The 20899-nt window shown below is 48.3% G+C and overlaps 1 protein-coding gene across 1 annotated transcript; it reads left to right on the plus strand.

Moving 5' to 3' along the window:
* The first annotated feature begins 530 nt into the window (after window positions 1–530).
* Window positions 531–20632, plus strand: LOC148214296 (signal-regulatory protein beta-1-like). The gene is made up of 6 exons (XM_088154042.1): window positions 531–669; window positions 11223–11564; window positions 11712–12032; window positions 12792–13112; window positions 18350–18691; window positions 19806–20632. Exons 1-6 carry the CDS (start codon window positions 531–533, stop codon window positions 19973–19975), a joined length of 1635 nt encoding a protein of 544 aa, XP_088010168.1. The 3' UTR covers window positions 19976–20632.
* Window positions 20633–20899: the final 267 nt, after the last annotated feature.

Raw genomic sequence — 20899 nt, forward strand, 5'->3', positions numbered from 1 at the left:
GGTACAGAAATACAACTGAAACTGATCTTCTTTAAAAATAGAACAGTATAAAAAAGGCAAACGATTAAAATACAATTAAGACGTCTTGATAAATGAGGCCGCTTGGAGCCCCATCTCTGGGCTGTGGCAGCCATCTTGACTTTTTTGACTCCCCTCTCTGAGGACACCCCTGGATCCAGAGGAAGCGCCGGTATTGGCAGGTCATACAACGCACAACATCACACAACAAATTCTGCCTCTTTGGACTTGTAACGCCATGCAGGTGAAGAGAGACGGATTTTGTGTTGTGACAACACAACACATGTTTGTGTTTTGGTGTCACCGTGGGGGTAAATGCAACCAGGGCTGCCTTTCGCTGAATCTTGTTAGCTAAATCCGCCCCTCACCTTAAACCGAGTTCCTCAAACCATGGTGTTTGTACCCTGCGGGGGACCCTAACCAAACCCAACAGGCTAAGATTCACCCAATGCACCACACCCCCCACATACACCCACATCGAAACCAAAGATAAAACTTAAGCCAATCTTTGCATGTCCTACCGAGTGGAGAGCCCGGTGCAAGTGCTGCTCGGGCAAGGAGACGTGAGGCCGCAGCTGACCTGCCAGATCCAACACAGCTCCTTGGAGGCTCCGCTCCAGCAGGACCTTCCACTTGGTGCTGTCCTAAGAGGTAGGTGAGCTCTGGGTCACAGAGAAGGACAAGGCTACGGAGTCTGGATGTAGCTGAGGTCCCCCAATGGCAGAAGTAATGGCTCCAGGCAGGCCCCAGTTCAAGAAAAAAGGAAAGGTTGGCTGGAGGACCCAGAATTCTGACAGGACATCTTCCCTCAACAGTTCCCTTGAGGTGATGGCCACCAAAGACAGGAACCCCTCACTGTTCACTTGAATGGTACAGCGTAACTCCCAGGCTCTGGTCCATGCAACAACAACACTGTTCATTGCGATGCAACTTCTTCTGAGGATTTGCTGACCCTCACCCTGCAGGTTGTTCCTGTCTTTTTCAGATTTTTTTTTTTACACGATGTGAAATTAGGCATCATTAATTCCCTCTTCTAAATAGTTCCCACTGTCTTTGTGATCCTTTCCACACTAAAAGCGGAGCTGATCTCGACTCCAAGGAATTTTTTTCTTTCGCATCAAACACGATCATATAAAATAAACCAGACAACTAGTTCTTAAGTGAAATTGTCTTACTCTACTCTTAAACAAGACCGTCTTTATTAAAGTCCAGTATCTTAAAACTTTCAAGTATACTACGTTTTAAGATAATGGACTTTAATAAAGAAGGGCTTGTTACATAGAGAGCCCCTTTCCAGGAGTCGGCATTTCACATATTTGGATTTTCTACTGTGTTAAACCATTCTGGAATGAGGTTGGAATCATAAAAGTGGGAGAAAGAGAGACAGAGAGAGGAAAGAAAAGGTGTGAAATCTTTGGAAGCAATTTATGGATTTAGAAGGAAGCAATTTCTCCTTACTAGTGAAGATCCCTGCATGAGTCAGTTTCTGATAGGGAAGGGATAATGCATGCCAGTCTCTTCTTCTGAAAATGATGGCCTCGGTGTTCCTCCACATTTCCTGCTCTCTTCATCTGTCACCAAGCCCATTTTTCAACCATCATGAGATGCCACCATTGGTATTCTTGGGAGTGAACAATAAAATTAAACACTTTATACACACACACACACACACACACACACACCCTATTTCAAGGAATGAAAGATGTCGTCCTTAGATGTAAGCCTATATAGGAAGCATTCTAAGAAACAAAGAATAATTCAGAGCTGCAGCCTAGGGCTTCAGAGGGAAGGACGCCCACCTGCTAAATGGGTGTGTCCTTCCAGCCCCTGCCCACTGTGGCTGCCATTTTGTGAAAGTGCTCACCATATGACCTCAAAACTCGCCAAGTGGCAACTGATCCCCAAACTCCCCCAGACTAGGTAGAGGTCATGGGCACTGGGCACTTCCCTCCATGCTCTTTCACAGATCTCTGAGTTGGTGGGATGCGGGCAAAAATAGGTTTGGGTGGGATGCGGGCAAGGCTTGCAAGATGCCAAGTTGAGGCGTGGAATGGAGGAAAAGTTAACAAGTATGAATTAATGAACAAAGTTTAGAAAAAAGAGAGAGAAGAAAATCAATACATTGCCCACCTGTGAAAGAAAGAGAGAGGAGGATGAGGCACCAGACTGAATGAAGATGGCTGATCTTACGCAGTGGAGTTGATATGAAATTCACAATACAGTAAAATATGATCCACCAGCTCAGGATCGGTACCGTGAGAGGGGCAAAATCTTTGAGAAATGGGAATTTTTTGAAATCTACCATAGAGCATATTTGATGGCAACACATTTCATCTGGCTTTTGAAAAGGCTGTTCTGTATTTGTTTAAATATAAGCTATGCAAATATTTAGGGAGTTGAAAAATAGGTCTGTAGTTAATTCCAAAAGTTACAGGTGAACAAGGTACTTTGGCTGTAGCCGTTAATTCCTGTCCTGGATTATCCCCCAGTCTTTGTTTGATACGATGAATGCTGATGACATGCCCCTGGAGAACAAATAATCAGGATCCCTGCCAATCTGCCTTATTTTCTGAGTCCTCGGCTTAAACCACAGATCTACAAGGAGTCATTTGGGATCTCCAGAAGTTGTCCTTCCTTGTTTTTAAAAAGATATATTTGCAACCAAAACTTAACCGTGCTTAATCAAGCGATTGTTTTCGAAGGGCATGGACCAGTTTGCAAGACAGAAACAGAATTTGGAGCACAGCTTGGGACACTTAAAAGGGATCGTAGATATTTCACCTGCAAGCGTGCTATGCCATTATTAGCTATGTGATCCAAATTGAAACTCCATATAAAATTTGAGATGTGAGAATTAATCCAAGATAATCAGGTATTGCTTATGGCTTATGCCCTTAACCAGGAAAAACAGATCAGGAAAGCAAGATAATTTAAGATAAATAAAAGGGTTCCAAGACAGCGACTGGGAGCAAACGCCGGCTGCTTCGCTAGGCTAGACGAGGCAAACCGAAGGTGAAACCAAGGGGCTGAGCAACGCAGCTGGGTTAGGTTTTCACCTTGCTATCCTGGGGGCTCCTTGGCACCAGTCTGACAGGACTTGGGGTGCCTTGGCCCCATGAACTTCATGGCAAGCAGTCTGAGGTGAGCAGCCCAAAGGCAAATGGCACACCGGGTGGTTCCAGCCGGGCTCTGCAGTGGGTGCGGCAAGTGAAGCAAGTGGCCTGAATCACCAAGTAGTGCCCAGCGGAGCTCAGCAGAAGTTGGGGGAGCTCAATGGAAGCTGGGGGAGCTCGGCAAAGTTGGCAGAACGGGGCTGCACAGCTGAGCGGCTCAACGGGGTGTGGCGAGTGGCCCCGATCCTAAAGATACAGCACAGCGGGCGTCCCGGATTGAGTGGCATGGCGAGTGGCTTGGGGTGCCGGGTCGCACCCAGTGGACCCTAGTGGAGGCTGGTGTGACTCGGCAGAGGCTGGCAGGAGGTCCTCGGAGGCTGACGGAGCCAGGCTGCACAGCTGAGCACTACAGCGAACAACAGAGCCAGTGACCTGAGATGAGCGATGGGGGGCCTGGTCTCCAGCGGCCTGGAGAACAACTGAAGTAGGGCCAGGTAGCTTCAAATGACTGAAAGTTTACCAGACTGGCTCTGGAGCAACAGTGGTGCCTCGAATGGGATGGGGACAATAGCCAAAGAATTGGCGATGGCCCAAGGCCTGGAAATCGGCCAGAGCCTGGGTCTGAGGTGCAACCTGAGGGGCAGCTTAGGTGGTCAACTCAGCCGGCCTCTAGAGCCTATGCAGAGAGGACAGAGGTGGGTGGAGGTCCCTCCTGCATGTGAGAGTTGGGGTGCTCTTCCCTAGGGTGAGAGACTGAGAGATCTTTCTCTAACCAAACAAGTCAATTTTGCCACCTCTGCTAGTTCCATCATCTTCACCAACCATTTCTCCACTGCAGGTGTTCCAGAACCTCCCCATTTTTGTTCTTCTAGTTGTCCCGCAGCAGTGATCTAATAAAAAAATTCTGCCACGGATTTTTTCTAGTTGTCTGTCCATTAATCCCAACAAAACAAGTTCTGGTTTCAGCTGTATCTTAGTCTTTAAAATCTTTGTATAAGGACAGGTACACCTCATTTAACGACCATTCGTTCAGCGACCGTTCAAAGTGGTGTTGGAGCTGAACAAGTGGTACTTATGACCGGTCCTCAAAGTTCCAGCCATCGCAGCACCCCCACGGTCATGTGATCATGATCTGGGCACTTGGCAACTGTCTCACACTTACGACGGTTGCAGCGTCCCACGGTCACATGATCACCATTTGCAACTTTTCCTGTTGGCTTCCCACAAGCCAAGTCAACTCCAGCAGAGCCATCTTTGTGAGCTCAGGAATTATCTGTTATATTAGGTGAAAACAAGGCCAGGCACACAAAGAGGAAACAAGAAACCACAACAGGAGGCGAGTGAGTTATACCGAAAGATTCTGGTAACTGCCGCAGATCACAGGAGGACACAACTAATTTCTCTATCACCTAAGCTCCTGTAGAAACAACTCATGTCTGAATCTTCTCAGCAACAAGTCATTGCATAAGACAAAGTGAAGCCAAGAAAGGAATGGAGCTATTTCTGTGCTGGACCACACTCTCCCCTCGCCTTGTGTGTGGGGGCTGGCTACAGTATGTGGTAAGAAAGTGCAGGGATGAATGTTTGTGGAACTAGCTTTGCTTCAAATCAATATGGCTTTGTTGCTGCTCTGGTTTCACGCAGGTCCTGCATCTCTTTGTCTAAAGAAGCTTTAGATAAAGGTTTATTCTGTCTTGAGAATCTCTTCACCTGTGGACAGTGTGGATGATGTCTTACCACTCTCTGCCTGTTCCACCATCCCTGTTTCTCCAGTCACAATTTTTTTTCTCTTCCCCTTGGTTGAACTTAGGTATTTTGGATAAACAATCCAAAATTGGGCAAATGGTCCAAGTTAGAAGAAGGAAATGAGGGTTCCTCTTTTGCTCCTTCTGCTGAAGGAAGTCTTGCGGAGCAAGACATGAAGTAACCCCAGACGTCTCTCCTGCAGCAATCGGCATGGCTGCCTTGAGGTCCTTCTTGGGAATCCCTAGTCTGCTTCAGCTGCTGTTCCTCCTGCTTGTGCGAGACCTGAGTGAGTGTTTGCATCTGAAATCAGGATAGTGCTATTGTTCAGATTTCCAGCTGGAAGATGGATATTAAGGGAAGATGTGTTCCGCTGCTATGAACAGGGAGATTAGCAGATTCCCCAGCAAGGGCCAGCTCTGGATTTTGGATCCTTTGGGGTAAAGATTTCTTCCTTTGGCCCCTCCCTGAATGGCCAGGTGAACATGCAGGAATAGTCAGGAAGAGCATCAGAGCACTGAGATTTGGGGAGGGCCAATGGTGGTCCCTGGTTCGGTGTGGGCCTTCGGATGCATCGAGGAAAACTACACATTGACACTTGTTCCTTTCATTCTGGATAGCGGCTTCAGGGCTTCTGATGACCCTTTGTTTAAGGGCTGCCCACACCTGCACCTCACCCAAACACATGTCCTGGCCTGATCTGCTTCTTTGCCATCTCCCTTTGAGGTGGCCTTCATCTCATCCCCGAGCCAGGAGTGAGGCTGGCTTTGGTCTCCCTTGGTTGTCTCGGTGTTCATGGAGCCTTTTCTCTCTTCCTCCCACACCATCTAAGGCAGCCTCAAGGTGGGTAAAAGTGGCTGGTCATTGTCCGTCCCATTCCCTTGGAGTGAAGTTTGGGGACTGCAGTGATGGGGCACACAAGCAATAAAAGCAGGAGGAGAATCAGCCATGGGGCTGCCCATTTCATGCCAATCTAACTGTCTGCCATGGACAACTCTTCAACTCAGCCATGGGGGAAGGCTCCCAGGCAGAATCTGGCTCCTTTGTGACTGTGTTAATCCGCTAACCTTCAGTCTGCTGTTCAGATCTGCTTTAGTGATGGGTTTGGCACTGTCAGGCTCAGCCCAAGAAACTCAGCGGGACAATTCAGGAGCAGTTCAGTTACTTTATTAGCTTACACCTACTAGACAGAATCCGGCCAGACTAACTCTAACCCCCAACGACAGCAACTAAACACTCTGCATTCCTTAGGGTGGTGCCAGTCTCATCCTCTTAGTTTTCACATGCTCAGGCTGTAGGCTGAGGAGATGCTTGAGATTCCTCTCTGACTCCCTATGATCTTGGACCTCCTCACTCAAGTCTTCCACCACAGGCACTCGGTGCACTTGATGTGTGCTGGGAATGGGCAGAATGACGGGAGGGGGGTGCCAGGAATGGAGATTTATTTATTTATTTATCTATCATCCATCCATCCATCCATCCATCCATCCATCCATCCATCCATCCATCCTCCCTTCGTCCCTTTCTGTACCTTGGCAACCCTGGTTGTGTTGGATCCCGGTGAGAAAGTACAGTTGGGAATGTGTGCAGAGCTAGCTTAGCTTAAGAAAGTCAACGAGGCTTTACTGTTCCTCTTATTTCACTCATGTTCTGTGAGTCTTTATTTAAAGAACCTTCAGTTGAGCTGGGGGGTCTCTGCACCCCTTGCAAATGTGAATGCATATAATTCTCTTATTCTCGTGTCTCCTCTCATAATTTTTATAATTATAATTGGGGGTTCGACCAAAAGACCTCCAAGGTCCCTTCCAGCACTATGATCCTGTGATTCTGTGATTCTATTCTCCACCTCGACACCAGAAATGGGCTTCCTTTCCCTTCCACCCACACCCAGATCACAGGCTAAGAGAAATCCAGGGATCCCTTGAAACTGGAAAGCAAGGGGGAGAGACCAGGGCTCTTGTTTCCTTACAAGGCAGTGAATGAAGGGGGTCTAGCTATAAGTTGGGCAGATTCCATAAGAATCCAGTCTGTCAAATTCTCCTGCCCTGGTCACTGCTCTGGAACAGTGCTTTGAAGTTTTCTTGATCGGGTTGGATATGATCACAGTTCTGGGCAAGGCATCCACATTCCACACAGGACACCTCATTTGAGGAAGGGTTGGGATGGCATGAGAGAGCTGTAACTGCAGTCTGGTTCCTCTTTCTCAGGAGTTAAGGCCCAGGACACAAAGGTGTCCCGGGTTCCTCTTTCTCAGGAGCTTAGGCCCAGGACACAAAGGTGCGGCACTCCCTGGAGTCTGTTCAGGTACTAATAGGAGAAGACCTCCACCTGGAGTGCCTGGTGTCTGAGCAACTCCAACCCGGTCCTGTGAAATGGTTCCTCCGGGAAGATCCCCAGGGGAAGCTCATTTACGCAGATAAGCAAACTCCTGGAAATGATCAAAGAATAAAGAGGAAATCCCCAAGTTCCTGCCCAGATTTCACTATCTTCATCCACAATGTTACTCTGGAAGATGCAGGGACATATTACTGCATGAAGGAGAAGAAAAGCACGGGGCACAGCAAGGACTGGTTCAAAGGACGTGGGACTCTAGTGGTTGTGAAAGGTCAGCGTGAAAAAGCTGTGGGAGAAGTTTATTTTTTTGGCTTCTGGGTCTGGGGACCTGTGTGTTAGTGCTGCAGCCATGCCTGGCTCCATATTTGTGGACTGCAGACAGGCTGCCCACTGTGGGCCTCCCCATACCCCAGTTCACACGGGGCCTCCAGGAACACAGCCGTGTGGTCCAACCATCTTCCACTCTTCTGCAAGTATGTCGAATGGATGTGAAGCTGCTTTACTTTTAAGCCTGATTAGTTTTCATGTGGTTTAGTGTACTGTGAGAATCCAGTCTCTATCTAGCTTTTCCTTCAGTAGCTTCTTTCCCAAAGTGACCTTTTGTTAGCATCACCCAAAACTACATTCTCTTCTCTCTCTCACACATACACATCTCACACCTTGGGAATGGCTGGGAGGACATCAGGAATCAGCTGGCCTTGAGATTCTAGTTTTTTGGATGACAGAAGGAGATCAGCCACTGAATATTATTGATTTTTATTGATTTTTATTGATTTTTACTAATTTTTATTGCTGAATATTGATGATTGCTCAGAGTCACCCCACAGTAAGATAGGCGGTGATAAATATGAAATATAAATTAAAAATTAAAAAAAAATAGAGATGATTTCTAGAAATTGCCCAACTTTAGAAGAAGGAAACAAAGTTCCTCTTTTTCTCCTTCTGCTGAGAGAAAGATCTTGCTATTCTTCCTTCTTCTGCGGGATCTGGGTGAGTGAGACATTTAAAGTCCGGCAGGTTCCATTCTCAGATTTACAGCTGGAATAAAATCCTGCAAGATTTAAGGCTGCTTAAAACCTGCTATGCTGATCTGAACAGTGAGATGAGAAGATTTGCCAGCAAAGGTCAGTCCCAGCTGCAGAATTTGGAGAGGAGAAGATTTCTCCCATTGCTTCCCACCCCAAGTGGTAGGAGAACAAAGGAGAAGAGCATCGGAGCTCTGAGGTTCTGGAGATCAACTGGGGCCACCTGGTTTGATGCAGTCCTTGGAGTGGGGACCCTGGAAGTCATTCACCACCTGGAGTGATGTTTTCTTCCTGGGATCCAGCATTTTGGGGCTACCTGAGAAGGAGGGTTAAAACAGCCCCACCCTCTCCTTAATTGGAGAGTTTGCTTTATAAAAAGGGAACTGAGAGCAAGCAGGTATGTGGATGTGTGGAGGAAAAGAGTTTTGCCCCGAGGATGGGAGATGGTGAAACCTCAAGAAATCCTTATTGGCAGAAGCAGCAGACAGCTTGAGACGGAGACCAGCTGGTGGCTGATCCATCAGCTCACGGAAGGCAGAAGTGGGCTTCCTTTCTGGGTGCAAAGGAGCAAGGTCTGCCTTGAGAGAGAGCACTCGGTTCTTAAATGCAGATCAAGTTCATTCAGAAGAGCACTGAAACCTTGTGGAGGGCCCAGGGCTGTCCAGGCCAGCTTAAAGCCAAGGGAGGGCTTCAGCACAGCCCACCAACGGAGCCCCTCGGTGCTGGACTGGCAAGGCAGGAAGTGCTGAAGGCGAAGTAAGAGATTAAAACATCCATTTCCTTCCAGGCCATCCCCCCAGCCAGACCCCGCAGTTTTGTCAGAGGACAGTCATAGGCAGGGGCCAGGCGGGGGGCACCGGGCAGGACGGCAGGATCATCAGCAGACGTTGCTCATTCCCCCTCTGGAAATGGCTGAGGGGCTGTTGCTTGGGCTGAGGGGGGCAATTCTCGCCCTTGAACTCTGCAGCGCCTAACAAAGTCCTTCTGTTTACCGGCATTGAAACTTCCCCCGTTGAGACTTAGTGGGTGACCCCACTTCTGGCCTTGTGAGAGACGGAGGGAAACATCCCTGGAACATGCATGATGTTCTTCCACATCAACATGTCTCTCTTTAGCCTCCATCCAAGCAGTAGCTTTAGTGCATGGCAAAAGTATTCTCCCTTCCCGCTTTTAAAACTTGGGTTTCTGGTTTTGGGGAGGATTTTTTTCCACCTTTCCCAACTGTAAAATTTCCATATCTATATCACCGTGAGTGAGTTGGGCAGCCATATAAATTACTTTAATTAATTAATTAAATATGTATATCTATATACATATCTAACTACATCTCTATATCGATCTCTATCTGTGTCTCTATCTCCATATCGGAAACTGAAAGAGATATACAGCACATTCCCACCTGGCCTTCACTTTAGGAAAGACGGCTTGGGGGCTGTCTCCAGAAAGTGCTCCATGTGGTCTTGGGAAGCGGTGAAGGAAGGGAGACCAGAACATACCCCAGGCCCTGATGGAGCACCTCCTCCCCCGGCCCATTTCGTCCAGCAGCCTGTTCTCCCAGGGGCCCACCAACTGCCAATGAAGCCCACTGGTCTCCCAGAAGATGGCACTCCCACCGCCATCCAGGCTGAGAGTCATGGATCTCCAAGGCTTGCAGCAATTGATCCAAGATAATCAGCTGTTGCTTATGGCTTACACCCTTAAGCGGAAAAAAAGAAAATCAGGAAACCAAGTTATTTGAGATTAACATAAATGTATGCCAAAGTCCAGTGACAGAGCTCACTTCTGAGGGAATGCAAACACAGTCTTAGCAGTTCCGTATCAAAATTCATCGCAATATAGAGCTGCCAAAAACAGGGGTGGGGGTGGGGGTGGGGGCTCCTACATAAGTAAAGGGTTCTTTATTATTTATTGTGTTCATTTATGAACCTTTTTAAACTGCCCAGTAGCTGAAGCTCTTGGGATGGTTTACAGGAAAACACACTAAAAAGGTACAAGGTGAATAAAAGCAAATGAAATGCACCACCTATGTACTATTAAAACTCTTCTGTCTATAACATTCAGCTGGGCAAAACGGTGTGTTGTAAGGCAACAGTTTTTGAATTAATGTACCTGAAATGGGTTAACTTACAGAATGCATCCAAAATCCAGGACCCACGACTCCCGTGGGATTGAAATTTGGCAAAGTTGTGACCATTTCAGCACCACCGCGCCTTCCAACTACACTTCCCAGAAACCCATGGGTTGCATGGTTCAGGGGAAGATGGGATGGGCATATCCCTGCCCGCTTTCCCGCTTGCCTCTGGCCCCTGCACCCAATTGGCTGGCGGGAAGGCCCAAAATGGGCGAAGGGCGATTGGCTGCTTTGAAACCGAGGCCAAAATTTGGCATCCCTTAACGGCAGTGGACGCTGGGGGAAGGATGAGGGAGCGAGTCGGATGCCTGCTGGGGAGGCACAGCTGGCTGCAGGGCACCGATGGTTGACGGGTGAGCCCTCTTCCTCCCTCAGGGACATGGCAGGATGGGGAGTGGGGGTGCAGTTTTCCTCACAGTTTGCTGCACCCTTGCTTCCCCCCCCCCTCAGCAAAATGGTGGGCAGTTCCACAAGTCAGCCAAGGAGCAGGAGGAGTGATTTCCGATGCTCCCCGCCAGTTTCCCACAAGGAAAGTCAATGGGGAAGCCAGCAGGAAGTTGCTCTCGCTCCCCCCGCTTTTTGTCCTGGGTCATTCTGTCCCTCTGCTTCAGTAAGGAAATATCTCTGAAAGGATGAGCCTTTCATGACTGGTCTAGTATGAACTAGGCAGCTGCAAGGCGGTCATTCAGAAATGGCCAGGAGTCCTAGAGCATTGATCCCGGAGTCCAGAAGGTTTGCATTCAGGAAATGCAAGTAATTCTGTTCTCCAAAGGGGCACCACCTGTTCTTCTCTCTAAAGAAGAGCGGTGACCACTTTCTAGAGAAAACCTAATATAAAAGTGTCTCTTTTTGATTCAGTTGTTGGAGGACAGAACCTGGAGATAACCCAACGTCCGGAATCCCTGTCAGTGACAGCTAGAGACACCCTCAATCTGACATGTACCCTGACTGGGGAGAATCCACCAGGAGCAGTGCGGTGGTACAAAGGCCTGAACAGAAGCCAACCTCCCGTTTTCAGTGATAAAGAAAGAGCTTCGAACCGGGGGGTGAGGGTCGTCCCAGGATCAAGCACAGACTTCAGCATCTCCATCCGAAACATCCTCCCTGAAGATGCTGGGACCTACTACTGCGTGAAGTTCAGGGCAGGCAACCCAGAGAGACCGCTGGCTTCGGGGAAAGGCACTGTGGTCTCTGTGATCGGTACGTTGCACCCCAACTTGATTTCCAGGGATGTTTGGGGCAAATTCCCTGCACGAAGCTGAGTCTCTTTGACCAAAAGCAGTTTTGGAGACTCTGCTATGGTCTATGTGCGACTGTCAGTTGACGTCTCCCCCCTTCCTCTCTCAGCCAGGCCATCCCAGCCTTTGCTTCGTGGCCCCCCAGGCAGAATCGGGGTAGGGTCTCGGGCCTCTTTCAACTGCTCCTCAGAGGGATTCTCCCCCCGAGAGATCACAGTCACCTGGTTGAAGGATGGGAAGAAAATAGAGGAGGCCCAGACCAAGATTCTGGATTCTGGTGCACAGCAGAGCATCTCGTACCGAGTGGAGAGCACGGTGGAAGTGCTGCTCGGGCAGGGAGACGTGAAGTCGCAGCTGACCTGCCAGATCCAGCACAGCTCCTTGGAGGCTCCCCTCCAGCAGGACTTTCCACTTCATGATATCCTAAGAGGTAGGTGAGCTCTGGGTCCCAGAGAAGGACGAGGCCACAGAGTCTGGAGTGGTTGAGATCCCCCAATGGCAGAGGAATGGTTCCAGGCAGGCCCCGCCTAGCCCCCCCAGCCATGGAAGTCCACCTAGACCAGCCATTCTTTCTCAGCACAAGGGGCCTCACAGGGCTGTTGTTGTGGGGAGCAGCCCTTTAGGAAGGCAGCCAGGATCTTTCCCCGGGCACTTGGGTCAAGTGCAGTAGACTTCCCAACGGGTGAGATGTATTTTAATCCTGATTGTCGCTGAATTGTTTTAGCTTCCTTTAGCAGTATATGTTATTTTTCCTTTGTATTTTTGCTCAGTGATTTTGCATGCTGCCCAGAGTCACATTATTTGAGTTGGGTGGCCAAAGATGTGTAATAGAAAGTTGGGGGTGAGGGGAGCAGTTGACATCCAAACGAATGGCAGGAGAGAAATCTACGCAACACACCTGAAATAAACACATGAGGACAGAGCTGAGATTTGCTGAAAACTGGAGGGAGTTCCTTATTTCTTTCCTTTTTCATTGTGTTAAGTTCAGGTCTTGGGTCTCCTGCCCCCAAACAGTGGAAAAGGAAGCCCTGAATTTCACCAACAAGGGTTCTGTTCAGAGAACTGACTCACTTCTTTCCCCAAGGCCGCAGTCCCAGGCCAGGCCCAGTTGGTCTTCCAGCCCCTTCCGCACGCAGGAGCCATGAGTCAGAAGCGCCTCTGACGGATCTCTTTGTCTCTCTTTGCTCAGTTCCCCCCAATTTACACCTTGTTGCTGACCCACCTTCCCCTGTCCCGCTGAACACCACTGTGACGGTCACTTGCAGCATGGAAAATTTTTATCCTGATAATGCCAACATGGAGCTGTTTAGCAAGGATACCCCAAGCAAAAAAGGAAAGGTTGTCCAGAAGACCCGGAAGTCCGACGGGACATCTTCCCTGAAGAAGTACTGGGAGGTGCTGGCCACCAAAGACAGGAACTCCTCACTCTTCACTTGTGTGGTTCAACATAACTCCCAGCCTCTGGTCAATGCAACAGCAACATTGTTCATTGTGATGCAACCTGAAGGAAGTAAGTATGGACCTTCAGAACGTTTCTTCTGAGGGTTTGCTGACCCTCACCCTGCAGGTTGTTCCTTTGTTTTTCAGATTTTTTTTTTCACTATATGAAATTAGGCATCATTATTTCCCTCTTCTAAATAGTTCCCACTTTCTTTGTGACCCTTTCCACACTAAAAGCGGAGCTGATCTCAACTCCAGGGAATTTTTTTCTTTAGCATCAAACATGATCATATAAAATAAACTGGACAACTAGTTCCTAACTTAAATTGTCTTACTCTACGCTTAATCAAGCCCTTCTTTATTAAAGTCCACTATCTTAAAACTTTCAAGTATACTACATTTTAAGATATTGGACCTTAATAAAGAAGGGCTTGTTGTAAGGTTTACCCTGTTCGTCTCAGAGAAACTCTCGTGACACGTGTGTTCAGCAAAGAAGTTTACTCAAGCGTAATGTAGTAAGTACAGACAAAGCCAGGACTGGATTGGCACCTTTTACAATACAATTTATAGTTCCCCCGTTCCCGTGCTTAGCCCCTGTTGCTTGGTTACAGATTACCCCCAGTAATCCCCCCCTTTACTCAAATGGCAGATTCAGTCCAGCTCTTTCGTGTTCTTGATTGGTTTCTATCGATGGCATTGTTGTTGTATTTGTTGGGTCTTTCTGTTGCTGACAAAGCCGGGAGTTCCCAATCACATGCTGATTGCTTTACCTCTAATCCGCTGCTCTCCCCTTTGTCTGCAGCGCCCGAGGCAAATTGGCGTTGACACAAAGTATCCGCTTGCAGATTAGTTAAGCAGCCCCAGCTGGCCCACTAATCAGTTCGCGGTTTCCCACTTCTCCTTTTCCTTTGCTAGCACTTGAGTGGTGAAACTGATTAAGCACGGCTGGGCAAGTTCCTAGCCGTGCCGCACCGGCTGAATCTGACACTTGTTACATAGAGAGCCCCTTATACATAATCAGGTATTGCTTATGCCTTATGCCCTTAAGCAGGAAAAAAGAAAAGAAAAGAAAATCAGGAAAGCAAGATAATTTAAGATAAATAAATTAAAAAAATTTTTAAAAAGGATTCCAAGACAACGACCAGGAGCAAACGCCCACTGCCTCGCTAGGCTAGACAAGGCAAGCCAAAGGTGAAACCAAGGGGCTGAGCAACGCAGCTGAGTTTGGTTTTTACCTGGCTGCCCTGGGGTCTCCTTGGCACCAATGTGCCAGGAGTTGGGGTGCCTTGGCCCTGCAAACTTTGTGGCAAGCAGTCTGAGGTGAGCAGCCCGAAGTGGAATGGCGCAGTGGGTGGTTCCAGTTGGTCGGCACAGTGAGCGCCGCAAGTGCAGTAGGAGGCCTGAATCAGCGAGCGGTGCCCAAGGGAGCTCAACAGAGGCTGGGGGAGCTCAGTGGAGGTTGGCAGAACCAGGATGCACAGCTGAGCGATGCAACAGGGGGTGTGGCAAGTGCCCCCGATCCTAAAGATACAACGCAGCGGGCGTCCTGGGTTGAGCGGTGCAGCGAGTGGCTTGGGGTGCTCGGTTCCGCCCGGCAGAGCCTGGTGGAAGATGCTGTGACTCATCGGAGGCTGACAGAGCCAGGCTGCACAGCTGAGTGGCACAGCAAACAGAGCCAGCGACCTGGGATGAGCGATGCAGCAAGTCCCCCGAAGGGAGGCCTGGTCTGCAGCAGCCTGGAGAACAGCCGAAGTAGGTCTGGGTCACTTCAAATGACGGAAGGTTTACAGGACTGGTGCTAGAGCAACGGTGGTACCTCGAATGGGACTGGGGGCCATAGCCAAAGAATTGGCAGCGACAGCCCAAGGCCTGGAAATCGGCTACAGCCTGGGTCTGAGGTGCAACCTGAGGGGCAGCCTAAGTGGTCAACTCAGCCAGCCCCTATAGCCTATGCAGAGAGGGCAGAGGTGGATAGGGGTCCCACCTGGGTGTGAGAGTTTGGGTGCCCTTCCCTAGGGAGGGAGCCCAAGGGTGAATGCATAGAGTGTGAATGAGGGGGTGAGTGTTGTGAGGATACTCACCCCCCAGTGAGAGTCGGGGAGGGAGGGGAAGTAGACTGGGTACCCCCTGCCAGTAGCGGTTGTCATCCGGGAGTCTCTGTTGGCCTTCAGGGGTTCTGCTCCACAAGTGGCCGGTTGTGAGACCCTGTTCCTGAAGTTGGGCTTGTGAGAACAGCTGGGATTGGTGCTGCTCTACCACCCTCCCTGCTGGGTATCACCCTCCCTGCCTGAGCTCTGGAGGCCGACTCGGGGCTGGCAGTGGAGTCCCCCAGGCTGATGGTTCACCTCCTTCCTCCAAGGCTGGTCCCAATCAGTGTTGACAGAGAGCGAGAGGTCCAGCCCGCGGCCCCTCCTTTGTGCCCCAAAGATGGCACATGTTACCCCTTTGCTGCGTGATCTGCATTGGGTCCCAGTTTGCTTCTGGGTCCAATTCAAGGTGTTGGTTGTCACCTTTAAAGCCCTACATGGCATGGGACCGGGTAACCTGAGGGACCATCTCACCCCCATTATATCCACCCAGTCAGGCAGAGAGGGTATGCTGCAGACCCTGTCAATGAAAGAATGTCAACTGGTGGGCTCCAATAAGAGAGCCTTCTCTGCAGTGGCCCCCACCCTATGGAATACCTTTCCCCAGAGGCGAGGCAGGCCCCAACTCTCTTGTCCTTCGGGAAGAAAATCAGGTATGTGGATGTGTGGAGGAAAAGAGTCAAGCCCCAAGGATGGGAGATGGTGAAACCACAAGAAATCCTTAGTTGTCGGAATCAGCAGACAGCTTGAGATGGTGACCAGCTAGTGGCCGATCCAGCAACTCATGGCGGGCAGAAACTGACTTCCTTTCTGGGTGCAAAGGAGCAAGCTCTGCCTTGAAAGAGAGCACTTGGTTCTTAAATGCAGATCTAGTTCATTCAAAAGAGCACTAAAACCTTGTGGAGGGCCCAGGGCTGTCCAGGTCAACTTAAGGTCAAGGGAGGGCCTCAGCACAGCCCACCACTGGTGCCCCTTGGTGCTGGACTGGCAAGGCAGGAAGTGCTGAAGGCGAAGTAAGAGATTAAACCATCCGTTTTCTTCCAGTGCATCCCCCTGGCCAGACCCCGCAGCTTTGGCAGAGGACAGTCATAGACAGGGGCCAGGCGGGGGGTAGCGGGCAGGACGGCAGGATCATCATCAGACGTTGTTCATTCCCCCTCTGGAAATGGCTGAGGGGCTGTTGCCTGGGCTGAGGGGGGCAATTCTTGCCCTTGAACTCTGCAGCACCTCACAAAGTCCTTCTTCTCTTTACCGGCATCAAAACTTCCCCCCTTGAGACTCAGTGGGTGACCCAACTTCTGGCCTTCTGAGAGAGGGGTGAAAACATCCTTGGAACATGCATGATGTTCTTCCACACCAGCATGTCTCTCTTTAGCCTCCATCCAAGCGGTGGCTTTAGGGCATGGCAGGAGTATTCTCCCCCCCCATTTCAAAATTGGGGTTTTCTGATTTTGGGGGGGTTTGTTTGCACCTCTCCCAATTGTAAAATCTCCCTCTCCATATCTATATCACCCTGAGTGAGTTGGGCCACCATATAAATTGCATAAATAAATAAATAAATAAATAAATAAATAAAATGTATATCAATATCTATCTATATTTCTATATTTATATCTCTATCTCTGTTCTATCTCTATATCAGAAACTGAAAGAGGTATATAGCCTGTTCCCACCTGGCCTTTGCTTTAGGGAAGATTGTTTGGGGGCTCGGGGGCTGTGTCCTAAAAGTGCTCCATGTGGTCTGGTGAAGTGGTGAAGGAAAGGGAGACTAGAACATACACCAGGCCCTGATGGAGCACCTCTTCCCCCGGCCCATCTCGTCCAGCAGCCTGTTCTCCTCGTGGCCCACCAACTGCCCAACGAAGCCCACTGGTCTCCCAGTAGATGGCACTCCCACCGCCATCCAGGCTGACAGCCAAGTATCCCCCAGACTTTTAGCAATTGATCCAAGATAATCAGCTGTTGCTTATGGCTTAGGCCCTTAAGAGGAAAAAAAGAAAATCAGAAAACCAAGTTATTTAAGATTAAGATAAATGTATGCCAAAGTCCAGTGACAGAGCTCAGTTCTGAGGGAATGCAAACACAATCTTAGCAGTTCATAGCTACATAGAGTTGCCAAAAACAGGGTTAGAGGGGCTCACACATAAGTAAAGGGTTCCTATTATTATTTATTTCGTTGATTTACTGAAATTTTTAAACTGCCGAGTAGCTGAAACTCTTGGGATGGCTTACAATAGAACACACTAAAAAGGTACAAGGTGAATAAAAGCAAATGAAATGTAAAACTAACATACCACCTGTATACCACTAAAACTCTCCTGTCTGTAACATTCACCTGGGCAAAATGGTGTGTCGTAGGGCGACAGTTTTTGAATTAATGTCCCTCAAATGGGCTAACTTACAGAATGCAACCAAAATCCAGGACCCATGACTCCTGTGGGATTGAAATTTGGCAAAATTGTGACTGCTTCAGCACCACTGCGCATTCTGAGTACACTTCCCAGAAACCCATGGGTTCTGTGGTTCAGGGGAAGATGGGATGGGCATATCCCTGCCCACTTTCCCAATTGCCTCTGGCCCCTGGCCCCAATCAGCTGGCAGGAAGGCCCAACAGGTGAGTGGTGATTGGCTGCTTTGAAACCAAGGCCAACATTTGGAATCTCTTAACAGCAGTGGACGCTGGGGGAAAGACGAGGGAGCGAGTCGGATGCCCTCTTGGGAGGCACAGCTGGCTGCAGGGCACTGGTGGTTGGCAGGTGAGCCCCCTTCCTCCCTGGAGGGATGGGCCCCTTAGGGACATGGCAGGAGGGCCCTTGGTTCCACACACACCCCCACAAGCAAAGTGGCAAGAGTGAATTCCAACACTCCCCGCCAGCTTCCCACAAGGAAAGTCAATGGGGGAGCCGGCAGGAAGTTGCTCCCACTCCCCCTGCTTTTTTGCCCTGGGTCATTCTTGTCCTCTGCTTAGTTAAGGAAATATCTCCGAAAGGATGAGCCAGCAGGTCACAGGTGGTCTAACATGAACTAGGCAGCTTCAAGGTGGTCATTCAGAAATGGCCAGGAGTCCTAGAGCATTGATCCCAGAGTCCAGGAGGTTTATATTCACGAAATGCAAGTAATTCTGTTCTCCGAAGGGGCACCACCCGTTCTTCTCTCTCAAGAAGACCGGTGACCACTTTCTAGAGAAAACCTAGTATAAAAGTGTCTCTTTTTGTTTCAGTTGTTGGAGGACAGAATGTGGAGATAATGCAACGTCCAGAATCCCTGTCGGTGACAGCTGGAGAGACCCTCAATCTGACATGTACCCTGACTGGGGGGAATCCACCAGGAGGAGTGAGGTGGTACAAAGACCTGGACAGAAGCCAACCTCCCATTATCAGTGATAAAGAAAGAGCTTCGAACCGGGGGATGAGGGTCGTCCCAGGATCAAACACAGACTTCAGCATCTCCATCCGAAACATCCTCCCTGAAGATGCTGGGACCTACTACTGTGTGAAGTTCAGGGCAGGCAACCCAGAGAGACAGCTGGCTTCGGGGAAAGGCACCGTGGTCTCTGTGATTGGTAGGTGGCACCCCAACTTGATTTCCAGGGATGGAAGGAGATCCACCCCAGTCAACCGAGAGACCTGTGGGTGTAAATCACATGTTTGGGACAAATTCCCTGCACGAAGCTGAGTCTCTCCAACCAAAAGCAGTCTTGGAGACTCAGGTATGATCTATGTGGGACTGTAAGTTGATGTGTCCCTCCTTCGTCTCTCAGCCAGGCTCCGTGGCCCCCCAGGCAGAATCACGACAGGGTCTCGGGCCTCTTTCCACTTCTCCGCAGAGGGATTCTCCCCCCAAGAGATCACAGTCACCTGGTTGAAGGACAGGAAGGAAATAGAGGAGGCCTTAAAGGGATCTTAAAATTTCACCTGCAATTGTGCTCTGTTATTATTAACACATGTGAACCAAATTGAAACTCCATATAAAATCTGAGATGCAGTTTTGGCATTAAAAACATTTATTGCTGCAGGAACAAATCTTCTTCCTTCTGAGTAAAAATATTAAAGTAACGCCATCATAGTAGATTTGGCTTTTCAGAAGTATTGCTTACAATGACGTTGCCAGCTTAGAGCACTGTTTAAATAAAATGCCCAGAAAACAAAAATTCTCTATTTCTGTTATTAAATGATCTTGAATTTTCCAGATGTGCTTTTTAACCTTTTTTTCAAAAACCAAAAATTTAGTTTTATCACAGTTAATTTGTAACTGATTTTCTTGGCAATACCTCACTAGCGCCTCAAGTAGGTGCTCCAGCCCCAATCTACTGTGCGGACGAAGAACAGCGTCATCTGCATATGACAAAGCACAAATTTTATTTTTGGTAATGGTGAACGTCGGTCCTCAGCCTGAAGTAAGGTGGTCTCCAGGTCACTGAGACAGATGTTAAATAGCGCAGGGGCCAGGATGCAACCTTGTCTCACTCCCTTCTTCATCGTAATATCGTCGTAGGTGCCCCTGTTCAGGTGCATCCGACGTGCATTATATAGTCTCAACGTAGTACTTGTTTTAGGTATGTATGACACCTGTCAGAAACCAAATTCTACAATTTAGCTCCAAGTTCGGTTCTTCTAGGAATCAAAAGTGGCTTTATTGAGACTAAACCAAAACGATCCGCTGTCTTTTCCCCACAGGCTCACAGGGGCAGTCCACCTTTGGCCTCTGGATGGGGCTTTTCCTGAACAAAATAGGAGTGGCTCTTTTCCTCCTCGGCCTTTTCCGAATCAAGGAGCGCCGATGCTGTGTTGCCAGATCTTTTGCTGGATCTTCCCAAGAAGTGAGACAGGCTGAAAGTTCAATTTAAGAACTCCTGTTCCCGACAATGTTCAGGATGAGAAAGGACCTGGCCAGGAAATGAATAATAATGTTATCAAAATGCTTGTATAATGTTTCGCTCTCCGAACCATATAGCGTGAGAACCATACGAAACCAAGACTGAGATATAAAAATTCAAGCTCACCGTGTTTTGCCATATCTGTGACTCCAATGAACCTATATTAAAACATAAATACTGATTCTTTATTTAAAAAAGAAAACCAAGCAAGAAAATGGGAGTAATTGTTCTTTCGATGGGCATTTAAAGGATGATTCAGAAAAAAATAAAAAGTATTTGGTGACGGAAGTTATAAATGAGCAAATATAAAAATAACACAATTGCGGGGTGTAGACAGGCTTCTCTAATAGTAAGAAGTGATATAAGATGATAAATGTCCACGTTCAATACTTGTGTCTAAGCTATTTGTATAGACAGATATAATTTAACAGAACTTACGTCACTCTATAATTTATGTAATGGTACAAAGAAAGATATGGTGAGGCTTTCCGGTACTTTACTGTATTTAATTATTTGAATTAATTGTCTATGTCAGTGTTTCTCCATCTCTGCAACTTTAAGATGGGTGGACGTCAGCTCCCTTTTTCTCAAACGACACCCAGAATCACTTTTTCCACCCAGAGACACTTTTTCGTGAGATGAGCGGTATCCAAAGTTGAAATATAAATAAATAAATAAATAAACAAATAAACAAATAAACAAATAAACAAATAAACAAATAAATCTCCATCTGTCTCTTCTACTTTTGGACACTACTCTAAATTTAGAATCCCAGACTCTCTGTGTGTATTCTTCCTTAGTCACTCTTCTGTGGGACAGAAGAGACAGACAATTGGTCTAACTTTAGAAGAAGGAAATGAGACTTCCTCTTTTGCTCCTTCTGCTGAAGGAAAG

Source organism: Python bivittatus, unplaced genomic scaffold, assembly GCF_059951505.1.
Source record: "Python bivittatus isolate LINGU-HERP-01145 unplaced genomic scaffold, Pbiv_v1 ctg000700_np1212, whole genome shotgun sequence".
In the NCBI taxonomy this organism is placed as follows: domain Eukaryota; kingdom Metazoa; phylum Chordata; class Lepidosauria; order Squamata; family Pythonidae; genus Python; species Python bivittatus.

What these genes read in the sequence shown, in the direction of transcription:
- LOC148214296 (XM_088154042.1), top strand. Translation starts at nt 531, where the DNA reads ATGTCCTACCGAGTGGAGAGCCCGGTGCAAGTGCTGCTCGGGCAAGGA. An exon ending in TGTGATGCAACCTGAAGGAA is followed by an intron (nt 13,113 to 18,349) that starts GTAAGTATGGAC and finishes TTTTTGTTTCAG; the next exon opens with TTGTTGGAGGACAGAATGTG. An exon ending in CACCGTGGTCTCTGTGATTG is followed by an intron (nt 18,692 to 19,805) that starts GTAGGTGGCACC and finishes TTTTCCCCACAG; the next exon opens with GCTCACAGGGGCAGTCCACC.